Source organism: Protopterus annectens, chromosome 3.part0 (assembly GCF_019279795.1).
Source record: "Protopterus annectens isolate FY-2018-M chromosome 3.part0, PAN1.0, whole genome shotgun sequence".
Taxonomy (NCBI): Eukaryota; Metazoa; Chordata; order Ceratodontiformes; family Protopteridae; genus Protopterus; species Protopterus annectens.
Window position 1 is genome coordinate 1952218419 of NC_056731.1, and position 21241 is coordinate 1952239659.

Genomic DNA, 21241 nt, shown 5'->3' on the forward strand with positions numbered 1-21241 from the left:
GTGGTTCCACGAGAAAGCATTTCACACAACACTTTCCGCAAGATATCCTGGAGTACACAATCATATGCCTTCTGTAGGTATACGAAACACTTGTAGACTGTACTGGTGAACTCTTGTAACTGCTTCATTTTCCATGGTATTACAGAGTTGGTCCACTGCTCTATGGCCAGGACAGAATCCATACTATTCCTCCTAAATCAATAGCTCCTTGATCAGAAAGGATCCTTTCTAGCATCTTGGTTTAGGCTTTCCCAGGGAGGATGAGGATCATGATCAAACTACAATTGTGAACACATTTTCTTGTCCCATTTTTTGAAAACAGGTACCACCTCTTCAGCTTACTTATCTAGAGGCACTGTTGCCATGTTCCATGCATTATTCATATGGTATGTCAACTGTGACACAAGAGTAACCTCCAGCCCTTTCAACCTTGCCACCACAGAGCTGTTATTTACAGAAAGTGATTCATTTCTAACATGTTGCTCCTGGCACTGTTTCATTAAAGAAGGGCATGTCATCTGAGTTCAGTAGTTCCTCAGTGTGTTTTCTTCCTCCTTGTAACATGTCCTCAGTCAAGTTCATGGTTTCTCTACCTTGTAAGGGGTAGCTGGGCTAGTGTCTTAACTATTACAAGTCATGAGATACTTTGCTAGAACCCCTTTCAAGCCATTCTAAAGCCATTGTCATTGACTTTCAGCAAATTCCTCTTGGGCCTTCTCATAGGTGACTGGCGCAGGTGCTGCATTCCTGGCCTTTGGTGGTAGGCAGTCATAGCTGGAGACCCCTACAAGCATTGCAAGGAAGGTGTCTTTCCTTAGTCTGGCAACTTTCCTCACCACTTATGTCACAGCAAACTTCTACTTCAGATGTCCTCACTAGGTCTCTCTCAGCCCACCTTTCTAAGGTTCATATGCTACTTATCCAATAGGTATCAGTCAGTAAAATGGCACTCCACCCTCTCTCCATACCTTCCACTCACCACTGATGTACTACAAGCCTCTGTCTTTGGTCCCCTCCTCTTTAACATTTTCATCAGCACCCTCCACACATCCAAACAACGGACCGCCCTAATACAGTACTCGGATAACTCTACACTAATTTGCACTCTGATAACTCTACACTAATTTGCACATCTGCCAATATGGTACACCTCCAAAAATTACTCAGGATGCTTTAACAGGCACTGAAACGTGGCTTTGTAACTCACAACTCATGATCAACCCCCTCCCCCCCAAAAATACTACTTTTTCCCCAAATCCGTCTCTCATGAAAAAACTACATTTAAAGTCCTCTCTCTTGATAATACAACAATTGAAGTCATTTCTCAAACTAAATTATTAGGGATGGTAGTAGTTGATGATCTTAAATTTGACCTGCATATACAAAATTACATAAAAAAAAACTCATCAAAAACCAGGGATGCTTCACAGAGCCAAAACTTTCTTACCCACACAACCAAAACTACACTTGCCACTACTCATCTCCTCCCCACGCGTCTTTGTGGTGCTCCCATCCTTAATAACCGCCAAGCATCACAAAAATCAAAGCTTGAACAATGCCATAACAAAGTTGCTAAATTTGTGTGTAATACCTGTTTCAGAACCCACCACTGTATAGCACTAAAAAGCCTAAATTGGTTAGAACTACCCATTAGCTAACATATATACAACTTGTTATCACCTACAGAATTATCCAGCATACATCTGCTTTTCTGGCAGTAAATACCATTCTACACAAATGTGTTCCCAGTCAGTCATTATGATCCAGTGACCAAAAATTTCTGTCTATCCACAAATGTATCAAATCTGCTGGACATTCTCTGTACTTGTACCATGTTGCTAAGGCCTGGAACACCTTACCTGTATTCATCAGGTCAATCAATGCCCTCCATCCTATTCTTCAAAACCATTCTGAAAGACTTCCTAGACAAATCCTGGCTCTGTTCTCGCTCAACACCAGAACAAACTATATTCTTAAATGTGAACTATTCATACTGTATGCCTCCTTACCCTCTCTTCTTCACTCACATCCTAACTTCTATCAAATTCTGTTCCCTTGCTTTCTCTCTAAATATACCATAAGCCTACTTTTTCACTCATTTCATATTGCAATTCCTATTTGTATTATACTAACCTACCTTTAATTTCTCTATAAACCGGCTAAAATGTCTCTAAATATTAACCTGTATGTATTCTTAACCAATGTTTTCATATGTCTAATTTGGTCTAATTATTTAAAATGTAGATGATACTGTATTAATTTTGGAGAATGTAAAATTACTGTTCTTAAGATGTTTTGTAATACTTTGGAGTTTTTCTCCCTGGGAGTCTGCTGAAAATGGGCCCCTTCCCAGTTATACTTTCTTGATAATCAAATGTGAATAAATAAGATAATGTAGGATATAAACTAAAATGGCCACATTTAGTTTTGTCTTCCATTTGGCACAGATGAGGTTGTATCATGGGCTCATTTTTCATGCATTTCATCACCATGGCTGTCCTATGATTAAACTGCATTTTCTTTTGTACATTATGCTGTCATTATTTTGTTTAACATTTTGAGATAAATTAAACTACATAAACTTGTGTTTTGTTCTCAAATTATGTTGTGATTCCTGTTCTGATTATTCAAAGTGACTTTTTGTTTGCAGGTCTTGGAGCTCACCTTTGTGAAGCAGTTCGAGATGAGTACCCTCTGGGTCATATCTTGTCTGTGTCTGTGTCCCCTTATCGAACTGGAGAATGTCCCCTTCAACACTACAACTCTTTACTTTGTCTCTCCTGGCTGCAAAGGTGAACTTTTTTTTTTTTTTTTTTACACGTGACTTTATTTATTTAGTTGTTTATTTTTGTTGACCAAATAGATGCCACTGAGGGGAGGACTACATCGTATCTTCTTTCCTTCTTTGGAGTGCAGAACATCACAGGGAGAGCATGCTTTTATCAACATTTTAATATGTCAAAACTTCATGTGATGTAGATGATATGATTTAGATTTTAGTTGTGGGAGTTAGAGAAAGAAAGAATGTTAGTTTTATGTTTGTTTTACTTCTTTTTTCCTTTCCTGAGTATGTGTGACCCCATATTTTGTATATGTAGATCTTGGGGGCATGCAGCAGAGTTCTTCCGTCAGGGGTGCAGAGAGGCTTGACCACCCACTCCACAAAAACAATTGCTTTATAGTGTATTGCAGTGGATTATATGTGTTTGTGTGTTACTTAGCCATCACCTAATTAATCTAAACTAAAATGTCTAAATCACTGGGAGGCCACAATCACAAAACTGTGACATTATCCCTACACCAGTGGCATAAAGCTATGACTATGGCCTCGGCAACCCAAGGTTGACTAGCAGCTTGGCTACTTGATGGTGCAGACAAGGAGGGCGGGCATGCCTGTCCTGAGGGAGGTGCACACTTGGACACATCTTCACAGTTGATCCTTAGAGGAGAAAGGGGCATGTCGGGGGTACTGTCTACAGGGGAGTAGGGCTTAGTTGAGTTGCATGCAGGGGCAATATGCCACATAGCCAATTGCATGCCTTTCCATGGACTATACAGGTAAGTGTAAAGACTGGGCCTTTTTTAAACACCTTTATTAAATTATCACTTAAGACATTAGCAAACATACAATTATATAAAAAATAAATGTAACTTCTTCCCAGTGACATACATTATACATCACATATGTTCTTTTTCATAACTATCATCAGTCCAGCATTACATAAATTGGTCAAGTCCTGCCTTCCTTTGAACCTAATTCCGCTTTTAGAACATTATTCTGTATGCATTCTTCCCTCCACCAGATGTGAAAATTACTTGCATACTTTCAGAAATCATTAACTTTTAGCCAGGAAGAAACCAGTGTTCTGCCTTTTATTGCCATATTTTCAGCTTGCCTCCATGGAAGAGCAAGAGAAGAAAGATAAATGGAGTCCTCTGTTGCAGCCTGAAAGACAAGCTGGAACATTTATTGCTAAATCAAAACTTTTCATTATATTTGGTGTTCTCAAATTTATTTGTTTCCAGTTAAAATTTATTATTAGACTAAGCCAAGGGACTTAATCCAGACATTCACCTTTGCAGAAGTAAAAGAAATAGGGTTGGGAGGGTGGCCTTATGGTTAAGGTGTTTGCCTTACAAACACAAGGTGCAGGGTTCAAGTCTCACAAGAGATAACTGGCTAGGCTTAAAATGGCTCGCAAGGGCAGTTAGCTTAGTACTAACCTATGAACATGTCAACTCTACATATATTATGATTGGTGTACTTCTACATCCACCTCAGCAAATCATGATCACAGCCCATTAACTTCAACATGCTTTGGTCTAGCTTTTCTTCTCTTTTTGTACTGTAAGGCCTACATTTCTTAATAGTAAAAAAGAAGAAAGGGAGGAAAAAGGCACTTGTTTACGTTAAAAGCTTTAACACATACAAAAACAACTAAAAATACTTTACTATAAAATATGCAGTTTATATAGTGAAAAGTTTCACAGAAATACTGTTAAGGAGCAAATTGTTTTACTTACAGTTACCTTTTTGTTTCCTTCTCCCTACCCCTCAGAATTCTTCCAAACATTGCCGACATAAATGACAAAGAATGACTTTGATCCCCCAGGACAAAAAAATATTTCGATAGCATCTGGCTACAGCAGCTTGAATCTCTAACTTGCCTCTAAATGTTTGTGATTATTGGAATAAATTAGTTTCTCTTCTGCCTGGCATACAATGAATAATCATTTTCCATAAACGCTGTTCTGTCTCCAGCTTTTAGTACTTTGCTGTTTTGCAAAAGTTTTGTCAGAATCTGCTCTTCCTGCTGGTAGGTTTGTATCTTTACTAATAAAGGTCTTGGCTACTTTCTCATGGCCATACCAGTCTAGTTGCTTATTTGTGCCTTCATAAAATTAATGTAGTCTGTTCTCTCTATTTTCACTGGTACAGCAGAAAATCTCAGATTTTCTCTACATGCTCTGCCCTCTAATTCTTCCATTTTTTGAAACATATCCTCTTGAGAAGTCGCCTACTCAGCTAGCCTTTTATTCATTTTAGCTTGTGATATTTGTTTTATCAGCTCATCTGAATATCTTGTTTAAAGTTGTTTCCATTTTTTCCAGTCTTTTGTTATTTGAGTTGATATACTCCAGTGTTTCATTTATTTTAATCTGCTCTGAGCATATTTGACTTATTTTCTTTCTCTAGACTACCGGAAGCCATGTCTTGCACCAAAGCTAGCGCTTGAACTGCTTTTGGCTGAAGTGCTGCAGGATTCTTCCCAGTTAGTGTTTTCTCTTCATGTTTTATAGTTGATTTTCTTCCAGGCTGTCTTAATTTCTTCTTTGCTGACATCTAGGATGTGTAGTTACTAGCCAGTAACTGCATTTTACTCAAATTGATAGTATGTCTAGCTGCAGTTTCTCAGTTTCTGTTTTCACACTGGTAGAATTGAGGTCAAGCTGTTGATCAGTGTGTAGCTATCTTGGAAGTCCACTTCCCTGCCTGTGTTTTATGCAGTTCCTCTGCCCCCATTTTCATTATTCTTGTCTTATATTCTTCCCCCCTCTAGCAAGTACGTTGTGAATCTCCGATGAGCATCTAGTAGTCCACTGTGTTCCACTGTTGGTTTTATCAGCATCATTGCATGATCTGATATTGTTATTGGTTCTATTATAGTTCCTAAAACCATTTGGGCATAGTCTAGTTTTTCATAACACTTATCTAGTCTGGCCCAGTTATTATAGCTCTGTGAACCCAAAGTGTAGCCTTCCTGCTCTCTTATTGTCTCTTATCACCCAGGTATCCACCCATAGCATTTGTTTCATATAGTTCCTTACGTATCTGCATTCCTTGCTTGTTTCCTACTCCCTGGACCCTTATCCCCCTGATCTCTGCCTGTGGTTATATTCATCCAACTAATACCCTCTTGGAGTTTAGAAATCTGTGTTAAAATTCCTGTATGGGACTTTATTTTCATATTAGGGGGTATGTATAAAGACGTTATGGCCCATTTCCTGACATTTAACGTGTCATTTATTCTTGCATATCTTACTATCCTGTCATCTAACAATCTCTGTTTCCAATGGCCATGTCTTTTTTTTTTAACATGTGGACTTCTCTTTGCTTTTTCTTGTCCCATGATGAACCCACTGCCACCACACATCCCATCCCCGGACCTTTTTACATTTCTTTTCTGATAAATGTGTGTCCTGAATCACCAGTATCAGAGCATTTGTGCATCTCCTGTATCCCAGTGCCCTCCTTTTTTGTTTTTACCCCCAGACTTTTCAAGTTTCAGTAACTAATAGTTATCTCTATATCACCTTTTCTAATGCCCGTTATCCACTCTTTTTTTCACACTCTGTTATTATCCTTCTTCCATTCTCTTCCTTCATTCATTTTTTTCTGATTTTGGGGTCTCAATTTCTTAATTTTTTTATTTGTTCACATATTCTGTTTTTCCTTTTCTTCATGACGTTGTTTTAAAACCTCTAGTAACTATGTACATCTCAAACGTATTTACAAAATTTTGCATCCACATTCAGAGATTGCTATCTCTGTACAAAACATTTTTGTGCCTCTTATCTGCCATCACTATGGCAATGCAACTGTTGCATTTTAGGCATCCGATTTCTCTGCTTCTGCTTATCTGTGCCTGACCTATGGGCTATTACATTGTTTCTCCCCTTTTTTTTGTTTCTGCCTTCTTAATGTCTCTTTCTAATGGAATTATGACTGCCCCTTTTTGTCCTTGCCTGACCTCTAGCCTGTTTGCCCACTTCCTCCTTATCGATCCTGGCATCTTATTTAAGCCTTTTACTGATGTCAACTCTTCCCCTCACTTTACTTATTCTTCCTACTTTTTTCACTTTTATTCCTGTTTCTCCCTCCTCTTCATAATCTGTGTAGTCATTCTGATGTGGATATGGTTTATGGAATAAAGGATTGCATGGTCTGATTATCTGACCTAGTCTGGTTTGCTCCTTGGTCATTTTCTCCCATAGTGACTGTTGTTTACCACCCCATGCATCCCCTTCATGCTGTATTTTTTAGACAGATTTTTTCTTATTTCCAATTGAATACTAATTCTCATACACAGGTATTTCATACAATTATATTGTGCATGAGTCTCCATTCTTTTCACATAATGGGATGTTCCTACTACCTTGATACCTCCCTTCATCTCCACCTATGGTGTTTAACCTCCACAACTGTACTACTGGGGTAGTTCCTCCCCTAAAATTCCTTTTTTATCACACCATGTAATCCAAAACATTTAACACTGCAATTTATTTGAAAGTTTTTTTTTCATTTTTAATTAAGCATTGACTAATTTACCTAACTTTAGTAAACACAGACATGTCCGAAGTTTATCTTGTGCAGTGGCTCCTGTGATTTCCAACTATTGGATTACTCCTATCTCCATTTCATAATCACTCCCCACTTACCATCATTTTTGGATTTGTCTGCATCACAGTTCCTTTTCTTTTTTCCATAGGTGAAATTCAGTCTATGCAATATGGAGAAAGGAAACAGTTGCCAAAGTCCCTTTGTACATGCCCCCATCAATCAGCTCGATCCAAAAGAGATCTGAAATAAAAACAGGGTATGAACTTAAATGTCCATTTTGATATTGTCTGCATTCCAATACTTTTGCATTTCCTGTCCAGATGTCAGTCTTTTCAGTGGTATTTTCCACACCGTGCCCTAGTTTCCTTTTCATTTTCTTTATCTAAGTGTGCACAAATGTTTTCCTTTCTCTCTTACTGATGTTGATCAAGTTGCCCTGTTTCTTGCCTGTCTTAGTCTGTGTCTCTCCTGTTTTTTGAACAAAGGGAAAACTGTGTCCCTTTATCGACAAAATTATCTGTGAGCCCTTCTTTTTCCGTCTATCCACAGGATATCTTGACCCCATCAAAACTGGAGGTCTTCTAAGGTTCACAGACTTCTTTAGGAACTCAAACACTTCCTTGGGGTCTGTGAATGTTTTTATTTTTCCCAGCAAGAATGTTCTAGAGATTGCTAGGTAAAGCAATCTCCATTTTATGCCCTTCTCTTTTCATGATCTTATTACAGGTACAAAGCCATTTCTTTTCCTGTGAGTTTCAAATGTGAAGTCCTGTTTGACAAAAATGCAGTTTTCCCCTATACTCAGTCTTTTGCTTGAATGCCATTCTTTTGCCAAAATCCTCTCCTTCGTAGCGTAGATCTAGAATCTTACTATCACCATCCGAGCCTTCCTTCCCTCCTCACTACATGGATGCCACATGGTTCTGTGCACTCTCTCAGTCAGTATTTGGGATTCTCGTATTCCAGTTCACTATTCAGTTAGTCCTTGTACTGCATTATCACAGTATGTTCCCTCATGTTTTTCCAGGATTCCAATTATTTTGACATTTATCCGCATGTCTGTATCCTCTGCATCAACTCTTTATGCTTCAGACAGTTTAGCTGTGCCTTTGTGGGTTTTGCACTTGCCTTCAACTCTTCATTTTCCACAATGATGCCTTGTATTGCCATTGGTTATTTAAACTCCTGATTTCTTCTTCCATTTTCTGTTCCTGCTTCAACAGGTTGTGTTGCAGTACCTTCTTCATTTCTTTTATTTCTAGCCATATGACCTCACAGGGCACATTTTTCCCACTGTTCTCTAACGGTTCTGTCATCTTTTTCTGCCCTTTTCCTTTTCTTGCAAATGCTCCCCTTTCACCTTTTGCTAACATCCACTTTCTTAAGCCCTTCTAGTTATTTTTTTAAATGTTTTCTGCATGGTGTTTTTTTTTTAATCTACTTTCTTTCTAGGCCTCTGTGGTTCTGCTGCCTTTCAGAGCACTGCCATACCAGAAGTCAGTACTGAATCTTCTGTATTCAGAAGGCAAGTCTGTTCTTTTAGTGCTCATGCTAACATCCTGAGGAGGAGGAAGACTCCCAGTCTTCTCTCCCTGGCTTTTTTGACACCTTTATTAACTTCACTCAAGGAACACATTATTATTCTATCCAACATTACATACATTCCTCAATTCCTGTTTTCCTTTAAACTTCAGTCCTCCTCCTGAACATTATTCTGCATGTATTCTTCCCACAAGTTCTATTTATTTTTATGTAGGTTGCTGCTACCCTTTTGTAAAGTTCCCACCTCCAATTCTTTTATTTCCTTTACAATATTTAATTTTGCAGTATTTTTTTTTGTCAGCCAGTAGCATTAATTTTAGCAAGGCCTTGTAGTGTTTAGGCAATTCAGATCTTGTATCCAAGCTCAAAAGTATAATTTCCTTAGTTAAAATCATTTACTCACCCAATATTTTGGCAAAGTACTCTGTAAGGAATTTTTAAAATCTGCCAACTTGTTACATTTCCAAAAAAAAAAAAAAATGTTCCTAATTATGTCTGTCTTTCCCATCACACTCCCAGCAATTGGTATCTACCAGAGTAAAAATTTTCTGAAGTTTACTATATATATATATATATATATATTTATATATATATATATATATATGTATGTATAAAAATCTGTGCAAAAAATCCTAAACCTTCTGAAATTTGATACATCTTGGGAGCCATACAGATGTCCTTCCACTGCTGCTATGTTAATTGTTTTTACAGTCTCTCTTTCCAGTCTTTTCTAAACTCTTCTGCTTGATTCTTATGGTTATCATGCAATATTTATATGTCCTACTAAAATTATTCCTTTTTTAATAACCACTTCTGTTCTAGGCTCTACTAAAAACTCAGACAGAGCTGCCCATCTCTTTTTCTTCGCACATACTCTATCAGTCCCTGATAGGGAGGGCAGTCTCTAACTTACAGTCGAAACTTCTTCTTGCTTCATCCCACTGTATTATCTTCCCTATCTGGTTGTTTGCTCCCAGTACCTTGGTTCCTTGGCCATTATTTTTCGATAAATTCCACCCCCCTGTTCCATATTTTCTATACCACTATTCACAGCCATTCCTAATAGTAAAATCTCCTCTTTCCATTTCGGCTTAGTTCTTAGATTGCTTTCTGCTCCTTAACCACTACAGTATTCCGAATGTCATTTGCCATTTTCCTAAAGGGCCTGTTTCCAAATGTCTTCTCTCTCCTTATTTTTTAACCCCCCCCCCCATTTCGTCATAATGCCTTTCCGCTTTGATTTGTAACCTTCTTCTTATGTTATGTTTATGACTCCCAACTGTGTAGCTCTAAAGTATATCTTTAATCAGGTAACCTTAAACCACATTGTTCTATGGAAAGAAACAACTTATCCCACTGAACTCTTGCCCTTTCCCCCTCCCAAATAAATTCCTTCAACTCTTTATTAATTATAATTCATAACTTTTTCCCTGAATGATAGAAATATGCCTGTCCGGCATGTAAAACTAGAGAGACTAAAGCATTTTCACCGCTAGTATCTTACTGTCCATTCTCTCCCTATTTTTAAGGGAATGGGATAAAAGGTACAGAAGGAAGATCCCTCGTGTCTATATAAAGGTCAAGGTTTTGTTTTTGAAGTGGCTCCTTAGCAGAGGAAGAAGAATTCTTAGGGTAATCCTTGTCCAAGTACCTCTTAAGAATTAACTTGTTCATTCTGTCACAAAAGGTACATTTGTCAAAGGACTGTCATATCACAAAGTCTCTGAGATATGCTGTGTCCTAGTAAAAATAAACTGCATCTGTCCTAAGGCAGGGTCTTAAAATTGCATTGTGTGCTTATTTCTAAAACTAGTGGATTCCATTGTAACTCTCAGCAAAAGTACAACTATTGAATACAAACAGGAAAGTGTGGTATTACTTGAAATGCACCAATTATGCACAGTTATCAAAAAATACACATTTAACAAAAATGCAATAACACTACACAATCTGTAAGGAAAACAACTCTTCAGCTACCTACAAAGGTAATGGAAATACTAGCCACCCATAATGCCACAGAACAAGGCTACAAGGTAATCACACCTCTCAAATGTACCTCATTATGAGGAAAGTTCTTCATTTTGGGTCCTAAAAAAAAAAAAAAAAAAAAAAAAAAAAAAAAAAAAAAAAAAAAAAAAAAAAAAAAAAAAAAAAAAAAAAAAAAAAAAAAAAAAAAAAAAAAAAAAAAAAAAAAAAAAAAAAAAAAAAAAAAAAAAAAAAAAAAAAAAAAAAAAAAAAAAAAAAAAAAAAAAAAAAAAAAAAAAAAAAAAAAAAAAAAAAAAAAAAAAAAAAAAAAAAAAAAAAAAAAAAAAAAAAAAAAAAAAAAAAAAAAAAAAAAAAAAAAAAAAAAAAAAAAAAAAAAAAAAAAAAAAAAAAAAAAAAAAAAAAAAAAAAAAAAAAAAAAAAAAAAAAAAAAAAAAAAAAAAAAAAAAAAAAAAAAAAAAAAAAAAAAAAAAAAAAAAAAAAAAAAAAAAAAAAAAAAAAAAAAAAAAAAAAAAAAAAAAAAAAAATTTTTTTTTTTTTTTTTTTTTTTTTTTTTTTTTTTTTTTTTTTTTTTTTTTTTTTTTTTTTTTTTTTTTTTTTTTTTTTTTTTTTTTTTTTTTTTTTTTTTTTTTTTTTTTTTTTTTTTTTTTTTTTTTTTTTTTTTTTTTTTTTTTTTTTTTTTTTTTTTTTTTTTTTTTTTTTTTTTTTTTTTTTTTTTTTTTTTTTTTTTTTTTTTTTTTTTTTTTTTTTTTTTTTTTTTTTTTTATTTTTTTTTTTTTTTTTTTTTTTTTTTTTTTTTTTTCTTTTTTTTCTTTTTTTTTTTTTTTTTTTTTTTTTTTTTTTTTTTTTTTTTTTATTTTTTTTTTTTTTTTTTTTTTTTTTTTTTTTTTTTTTTTTTTATTTTTTTTTTTTTTTTGTGTTTTATTTTTTTTTTTTTTTTTTTTTTTTTCTTAAAGCTGGTTTAATATTTGAAAAAAACAAAATATCCTTAATTACCCATGCTTCTGTGCTCTGAACCAACTGCAAATAACCATGGTCACAATCATTTGACCCCATGTAAAGAACACAGGGGTAATCCAAATGCATTGAGATGAGAACTTATACATATAGCAATACACAGATTAGCGTTGTGTTTCGGCATTTGGTGCAGAGAGTTAAGTTTCTGAGCCGTAGTTCCTGTGATGCAGGATTTGATTCCCTCAGCCCTCATTTGCCTGCTGGGTGGCCTTGAGCAAGTCACTGAATCAGACATTGCTGGTTGTCCCTGAAAAGGGAGTATGTGTCCAGTGGGCCTGCCTGATAAACACATGGGTATCATTACCCCCTGCAAGTCTTTTATTAAAGAAAACGATACACAGAGTTGTTGTTGTTGTTGTGTCTTTCGGCTTTTCCCGGTTAAGGGTCGCCACAATGGAACTCCGGTCCGCTAATGATTGGCAGTTGATTTTTACGTGCTGAGTTGCCAGCCCTAACGCACAACCTTCAACGAAGGTACACCCATTCACAAAAGTACCAACAAAAATTGATCCATTATTTATCAGAACTTGAAGAGGACATGTTTATGGTAAAAGCGTCGTTTTTCAGACTCTTCGTAGTTTCCCAATGTGCTAGCATCTTCAGTCCAATACTAGATCTATCTGTCAAATCTGAACACTTTCATAAATGCTTAACATTTCACAATATTAACTCAGAAAAACATTTTATTTTATAGATAAGAATTTTTACATGGCAACTATAGACATGGAACATGCTTATCTTTGAATTTTTTTCACAAGGAAAATCTCAGGTTTTAAGTAGCATGTCATCCTTTTCAGTTTTCATCTCTGACATTTGTGCGTTATTTAGCCCTAAGGCATTTGATAAATAAAAAAAATGCAGACAAACAGTGCATAATAATGAAAAATGTAATTAAAATGAAAAAGTTAACATGACATTTGTACTTGAGGAAGCAGCTTTATTTGATGAATGTTTTTATCCTGAATATCAAGTCTTCAGACCAACAACACAATGTGTTTTTTTTTCAGGGAATACATTTGTAAAAAAAACTTTCATACAAAGCAACTTTTAGTTTCAAATCGTCATCTGAAAACTTAACTGAGGCAAGGGGGTTAGACTGTTAGCAGTTAGAAGTATTGCCATATGAGTATTTATTTATTTTATTTATTCATCTGTTGTTGACCAGTTCAACAATAACAATCATCTAGAGCCAAGGTTCACACCGCTGTGATAACAGCTAGAAGTATTGACAAATGAATATTTATTTATTTAATTTATTCATCTGTTGTTGACAAGGTTAACAATGGATAAATAAAATAAATAAATATTCATATGTCAATACTTCTAACTGTTAACACAGCGATGTGAAACTTGGCTCTAAATGATGGTCACTGTTGAAGTGACAACCCGACCCCATGTACAAAAGTTGGAAAAAGGGTAGTGGATAGATGGATTTATCCATTTTGACCAGATTAGTCCTACTAGGCAATTGGCTTCTTTTCAAGGGAAACTTGAGGTGGTATTTCTACTACTAGGGGAATATTTGGCCAGAGCATCATTATTTCCTGTGAACAACCGGCCAGGGTAAACGCCTTACAACACATGAAGGAAAGGAGTTTGTTGAACAGATTTCTGATGAAGACTTGGTTCAGATTTCTAAACTTGATGAAGGAGGATTATTGAATGACAATCTCCTTAAATTCTGTATTTTTCATCCCTACCTACCTATTTTAAACAGCTTTATTAAATTATCATTTAAGATATAGGCACACATATATTAACAAAAGAAAAGAAATCATAACAATATTTTGCTGCATTATACATTGCATATATGTTTCCTTTCTTTATACCAACTGTCATACTCTCCAACATTACATATATTGTGCATTTCCTGCCTTCTCTTAATCTTCATTCCTCCTACTTACTGACCATTGTTCTGCATGTATTATTCCCACAACTTCCATTTATTTCTGTGTAATTTGTTCATTCTCTTTTCTAAAAATCTCAGATCTAGTGTTATTATCATATTCTTTTATTATATTCAATACTTCAGTTACAGTTGGTTTAGATTTTAATTTCCACTTTCTAGTAATTGCTTTTTTTGGTGGCCAGTAGCGTTAAACTTAATAAGGCCTTACTATGTGCAGGTAATTTGGATCCTGTATGTCAACTCAAGATAATTATTTATTTAGTTACTGAAATCTGTTCCCCAGTATTTCTGATGAAATACTCTAGTGTAGTTTTAAAATCTGAAAATTCATCACACTGCCCAAAAAGTATGTTCCCAGTTCCTCTCTCTCTCTCTCTCTCTCTCTCTCTCTCTCTCTCTCTCTTTCCCATCACACACCCAGCATTTGCTATCTACCTGAGGAAAAGTTCTTTGAAGTCTACTTAGGGTATAAAAATACCTAAGTAAACACTTCCAACAAAAATTCTAAATCTTCTAGACTTTGTTGCATATTTGAGAACCAAACATATGTCCTTCCATAGTTCCTTTGTACATTGCTTTTCTAGACTCACTTTCCAGTCTTTTTTAACCTCCTCTGATTGATTCTTATAGTTATCATGCCATATTTTGTATACCCTATTAACTATCCCTTTTTAACAACCACGCCTGTTCTAGACTCAACTAAAAACTCTACTGCAACTGTTTTTTAGCTTTGGACTCCCCTATCCCTTTCAGTGTGCTTATATTCTTGATATCAGTCCCATGTAGGGAATGCAGTCTATAACCTGCAGTGCAAACTTCTGCTTGGCCTCATCCCACTCTGTTACCTTCCCTTGTCTGGTTATTTGCTCCCAGTGTCTTGGTTTCTTTGTCAGTTTTCTTCAGTAAATTCCTGTCCCATCTAGTCTATTTTCTGTACCACTACTTGCAGTCATCCCTATTGGCAGAATCTCCTTTCTCTATTCCAGTGTTGACTTAGTTCTTGGAATATGTTCTGCAACTTTATGAATATAATAACCTGTATGGTTATCATTGTTCTCCATAAGGATCTGCATCCAAAATCTTACCCTCTCCATATTTCTAGAACTCCCTCTCTCTCTTCATCATCATCATTTTCCACTTTGATTTATAACCTTCTGCTTGTGTTGTGTATATGAGCCTTAACTGTGTAGCTGTAAAATATCCATATAAATTATTTAATCCTAAACCATCTAGTTCTGTGGGGAGAAACACCTTGTCCCATTTAACTCTTTCCCTCTTCCACTTCCAAATAAATTCCTTCTACTCTTTATTAATTGTTGTGCACAACTTTCCTCTGGTTGATAAAAATATGCCTGACCTGTATATAAAAAGAAATGGACTAAAAACATTTCACTGCTTGTGTCTTACTATCCACATCTATAAACAAGAGCTTCCAGTTTCTCAGTTTTTGTATTATATTATCTTTTGTTTATTTTCTTCCCACATATACTTAGCAGTCATAACAGAATCCTTTCCAATCCATACACCTAAATACTTCATCTTACGTCCCCATAAGTATAGGTATTGCTGAACCAGTTCATGGTGGGTATATAGTTTGCCATTATAGTCTTTATTTTATCTTCATTAATTTTATATACCAAAAAAACTTGAAACTACCTAAAAATATTCCATAACACAGAAATGTTCTTTTCTAGATTTATCACATACAAATGATATAATCTGCAAATAAAGACAATGCCTCTTGATTACTATACCAATTATATCCTCAAATCTCTGAATCCCTTATTTTCTTTGCCAGTGGCTGTAAATATAAAATAAAGAACTAAGGAGAAAGAAGGCGCCCTTGCCTGGTTCATCTGTTCAAACACAGCCTATCAGAGATGAACCCTCATACCTTAATTCTTGCGTCCGAACCATCATATATCCTAATTATTATTATTATTGTATCAAGGAATGCAAATGCTTCCATTGTTCTACTCAGAAAATCCCAGTTACTCTGTTGAATGCTTTCTCTGCATAAAGACCCACCAAAACCAGCAGTATTTTCTTACATTCTGCTTCCTGATAGATCATCATTGTTGTGTTAATGTTGTCAAATGTTTACTTACCCTCCACAAAACCACACTGATCCATAGCTGTCAATTTTGGCAAAACCTTTGCTTTTCTCTTAATTAGTATAGTCATAAACACTTTATAATCATAGCTTAAAATTGAAATGCATCTATATGAAGCTGGGTCTGGTGAGTCTTTACCCTGTTTTGGTAATACAGCCACCACAGTTTTCTTCCAAGAGGTTGCTGCTTTCCCTCCTTTTAAAATAACTGTTAAAACAAAATTTTCCAGATCTTAATCACGTTCTTCCCTCCTAACTTCCAAATTTCCAAAGGAATACCATCCATTACTGGAGACCTTTCTGTAGGCTGACTATACATCATCATTTTTATCTCATCTCCTCCTATCTTCACTGTTATTTGTTGAGCCTCATCTTCCTCTAATTGTTGCATAATTAATTAAATCTTCCATAAATGTTCCTATTTGTGTTTTATCTTGGTTTCCACATTCCTCTGCGTTATACAAATTTTCATAAAAATTTCAAAATATCTCTAATACCTCTATAGGATCTCTAGCTATTTTTCTCGTTATAGGCAACCTAAGTCTGGCAACAACCATTTCTGCTTTCTCTTGCCTAAGTCATTTTGCTAAAAGTTTTTTTTTTTTTGTTTTGGAGTTATCAAAAAAATAAATAAATAAATAAAATAAAAATAAAAAAAAACAGTTGCTTAACACTAACTTTTCTAAACTTTTGCACATTATCTGCTTACTCCCTTATTTCCCCTTGAGTGCTCTGCAGTTGTTCCTCTTCTTGTTCTGTGAAAATCCCCATATCTTGCAATACTTTAACTTTTGCCACCCCCTCTAAATAATTAACCATATTTGTTTCAAACTTACCCTATTTTTAAACTCTTTCATTTTATCCCACTCTGTAGGTATCCCTTCTAAGGAAATTTCTATCTTCCCTAGTAACTCTTGAATAATTTATACCACACCTCCCTTAATTTCCTCACTTTTTAACAGTTAAGTAGGAACACGCTTACATAACATTTTTACTTCATTACCCTGTATTTTATCTTACTTTTTTATCAATGCACGATCTGGAGTAGTATGTGCGTTGAAGCTTTCAATTAAATGTGCATGCTCCTGTGAGATATACTTTCTGTGCGGTCTAGCCCAGTTATTGTAGCTTGTGGAATAATACATAAATTCTGTCTAAGTTCCTACTACTGATTTCACATCCTCCATATCAAACATTTTCATAAATTACTTCAGAAATTTACACTAGGCCGCGGTGGTGCAGCAGTTAGCGTTGTCACCTCATAGCAAGAGGTTCTCCCGTTCGATTCTCGGCTGGAGCACCTTCTGTGTGGAGCCTGCATGTCCTCCCCGTGGTTGAGTGACATCTAAAGACATGCAGATAAGTGCGTGTGTGAATGGGTTTGCCATTGGGCTGGCAACTCGGCCCCATAAAAATTCACTACCAATCATTAGCGGACCGGAGTTCCACTGTGGTGACCCCTAACTGGGAAAAGCCGAAAGACTTCAGAAATCTACACTCTTGTTTTATTTTCCCTTCTAGGTTCCCTTGATACATTCTCTGTATTGCAAACCAAGAGTTTCAGTCCCCATCTATGAATAATATTCCCCATTGAAAGCTGATTATTTCTCCCTAGAGTTTCTTAGGCTTTATAATGGGAGTTTCTGGTGGAATATCAAGACCTGCCAGAGTAATCCTCCTCCATTGCCAGCAGTCCCTTACTATCTTTTTTCCCCTTTCTGTCACTATTGGAATGCCTGTAGCAGTCAGTATTATTACTCCCCTTTTCCTTTGTTACTGATATTCTGCTGAATGTCCATCCTGAAATCCTTTCTTTGTCAAATTTACATGCTCATTTCTATCAAAATGTGTCTCCTTCAGCATTGCTGTTTGCACCCTACATTTCTTAATATAATCCAGTACACTTTCCTTTTTGTCTATAAATGTAAAGCCATTCACATTCCAAGATAATATAGCATTGTGATTAAAAGCTGTTGCTTCTTCCATTATGCATACCTGTTCTTTTGGAAGTGTCTTTCCATCTGTTGTGTTATATGCACACACTGTTTTGCAGGCTGATGTTTTTATACAGTTGTTTGTTCTCATCTCCATTTAAACCTGTGTCACATTTTCAAGACTTGTTGCTCTAATGAAAACATTTAAACAAAACAAAAAAAAATAATAATACAGTTTCACAACCCCATCCCCTGTTAACTTAGAACAAATACATAAACCTTTTTTAACAAGAAACATCTTTATTAAATTATCATGTATGACATAGGCAATCTTAAAATGTATATAAATGAAAATAAACCATACCAACACAATCTCAGTTGCAAACATTATACATCACTTATGACATATCCAGTCATTGTCAGTCAAACTTTACATAGCTCATTCATATCCTGCCTTCTTTTAAACCTCATTCCTCCTCTGCATGTATTGTTCCCACACTTTCCATTTTTCCTATGTAATTTTCTCCTACCCTTTTCTAAAGATCCCAATTCTAGTTGTTTTATCTCTGTTACTATCTTAGCTACTTATAGTAAAGTTGGTTTAGACTTTGATTTCCATTTTCTAGTATTGGCTTTTTGGCAGCCATCGTAATTAGACTCAGCAAGGCCCTACTATGCCTAGGCAATTCTGATTCTGTATCATAGCTCATAAAATAATTTCTTCACTTACACGGATTTGCTCACCCACCATCTCTGACAGAGCAGTCTGCAGGGAATCTTTAAAGTCTGCCAACTCATTACACTCCCAGAAAATATGTTCCCAGTCACCTCTTTCTTCCTCATCACACCTCCAACATTTTCTGTCTACCTGAGGAAAAATTCTTTGGAGTCTACTTGGGGTATAAAAATACCTATGTAAACACTTCCAAGTGAAGATCCTAAATCTTCTAGATTTTGTTGCATAGTTGGGAGACATACATATATCCCCCCATAGTTTCTTTGTGAATTGCATATCCAGTCTCTCTTCCCAATAATTTTAAACCTCCTCTGATTGATTCTTATAGTTATAATTCAATATTTTATATGGTCTACTAATTATTCCTTTCTTAATGGCAACTTCTGTTTAGATTCTACTAACAACTCTAAAAGTGATGGTCTTTTGTTTAGGACCCCCTGTTTCTTTCTATTTGCCTAATAGCAATCCTTGATAGGGAAGGCAATCTGTAACCTGCAGTCCAGACAAGTCCTTGCCATCTTCCTATTCTATTACCTTTCCCTCTCTAGTTATTTGCTGCCAGTATCTTGGTTCCTTTGCCAGTTTTCTTCAGTAAATTGCAGCCCTTTCTTGCCTATTGTCTGTATCCCTAATTACAGTCATCTCTGTTGGCAGAATCTCCTTTCTCCGTTCCCCATCTTGGCTTAGTTCTTAGTATACTTTCTCCTACTTTATGAATAGAATATTCTGTATGATTATTGTTATTCTCCTAAAAGGCCTGTATCCAAAATCCCAGTCTCACCTTGTTTCTTGAGTTTCTTCCCCGTTTCATCATCATCTCTTTCCACTTTGAATTATAGTTTTCTGCTTGTGCTATGTATAGGAGCCTTAACTGTGTTACTCTGAAATACTCCTGCAAATCAGTTAATCCCAATCCACCTTGTTTTATTGGAAGAATAAACTTATCCCGCTTGACTCTTACAGTCTTCCCCTCCCATATAAAATTTTTGAGCTCTTTATTAATTGCTGTCCACAACTTCTCCTCTGGTTGATAAAAATATGCCTGATCCTTATATAAGATTAAAGGGACTAAAAACATTTTAACTGCTCATATTTTACTGTCAGTATTCATATAACAGAACTTCCATTTTCTCAATTTTTGTATTATCTTTTTAGTCTCTTTCCACATATCTTTAACTGCCACACCAGAATATTTTTTAATCCATACTCATAAATGCTTCATTTTATCATGTCCCCATAAGTATGGATATTGCTGAACCAATTTGTATGTGGGCACATAGTTTACTGCTATTGCCTTTGTTTTAGCTTCATTAATTTTGTATCCTGAAAAGATATGAAACTGTCTCAGTATGTTTCATAACACTGTAATGTCTCTTTCTGGTTTTGCCAGGTATACAACAGTGTCATCTGCAAATAAAGTCAGCTTTTCTTGACTGCCATACCAATTATGTCCTTGAATTTCTGAGTCCCTTATTTTTTTTGCCAGTGGTTCTAAATATAATACAAATAAAGGTGAGAGAGGAAACCCCTGCCTGGTTCCTGTACTCAAGCAGAGATTATCAGAGAGCCCACCACCCACTTTAATCCCTCATATATCCTGCTAATAAAACTTGCAGTGTTATCAGGGAATGCAAATGCTTACATTGCTCTGCTCATAAAGTCCCACCTTACTCTGTCAAATGTTTTCTCTGCATCAAGTCCCACCGAAAACAGTGGCATTTTCTTACTTTCTGCTTCCGTCTGGATCATCACTGTTCTGTTAATGTTGTCATATGTTTGCTTCCCCTTCACAAACCCGCATTGATCCATATCTATCAATTTTGGCATCACATTTGCCATTTGTTTAGTCATTATAGACATATACACTTTATAATTGTGGTTTACTATTGGAATGGGCCTGTATGAAGCTGAATCTGATGGGTATTTACCCTCTTTAGGTATTATAGCCACTACCGCTTTCTTCCAGGATGTTGGTACTTATCCTCCTCTTAAAATACTGTTAGACAAAACCTTCCAGATCTCTATTCATTTTTTCCCCTCCTAGCTTCTAGACTTCCACAGGAATACCATCTATTCCTGGGGAATTTCCTGCAGATTGGTTATACATCATTTTATCTCATCTCCTCCTCATATCCTAACTGTTAATAATTACGCCTCCTCTACCTCTAGCCTTTGCATATTTAATTATTTCATAAACATTTCCATTTGTACCTTTCTTGATTTCCATATTGCTCTGCTTTATACAGACTTTCATAAAATTTCCAAAATATTTCTAATACTTCTACAAGATCCTTTGTTATCTTCCTTATTATAGGCTTCCTAAATGGTGACAGCCCTTTCTACTTTCTGTTGTCTGAGTCATTGTGCTAAAAGTTTTTGTGCTCTAGAGTTATCAAAAAACAGTTGCTTAACAGTAATTTTTCTGATCTCATGCATATGATTGAGGTAATCCCTTATTTTCTGTTTAGCATTCTGCAGTTGCTCCTCTTTTGGTTCTGTAGGATTCCCATTATTTTGCAATACTTTAACATTTGTCAGTCCCTTTAAATAATTCTTGTTACTTCTTAAGCATATCTCCTTTTCCTTTATTCCACCCTATTTTCAAACTCCACTTTCATTTTATCCCACTCCCTAGCTATATTTTCAGAAGAAATTTCTATCTTCT

At 35.4% G+C, this 21241-nt stretch overlaps 1 protein-coding gene across 1 annotated transcript in view; it reads left to right on the forward strand.

Moving 5' to 3' along the window:
- Positions 1-21241, forward strand: part of LOC122797233 (tubulin delta chain-like) — a 790352-nt gene that overhangs the window by 498503 nt on the left and 270608 nt on the right. Inside the window, exon 6 of the mRNA XM_044066071.1 lies at positions 2651-2795. Coding sequence (XP_043922006.1) covers positions 2651-2795 — 145 coding nt within the window. The remainder of the gene's footprint in view (positions 1-2650; positions 2796-21241) is intronic.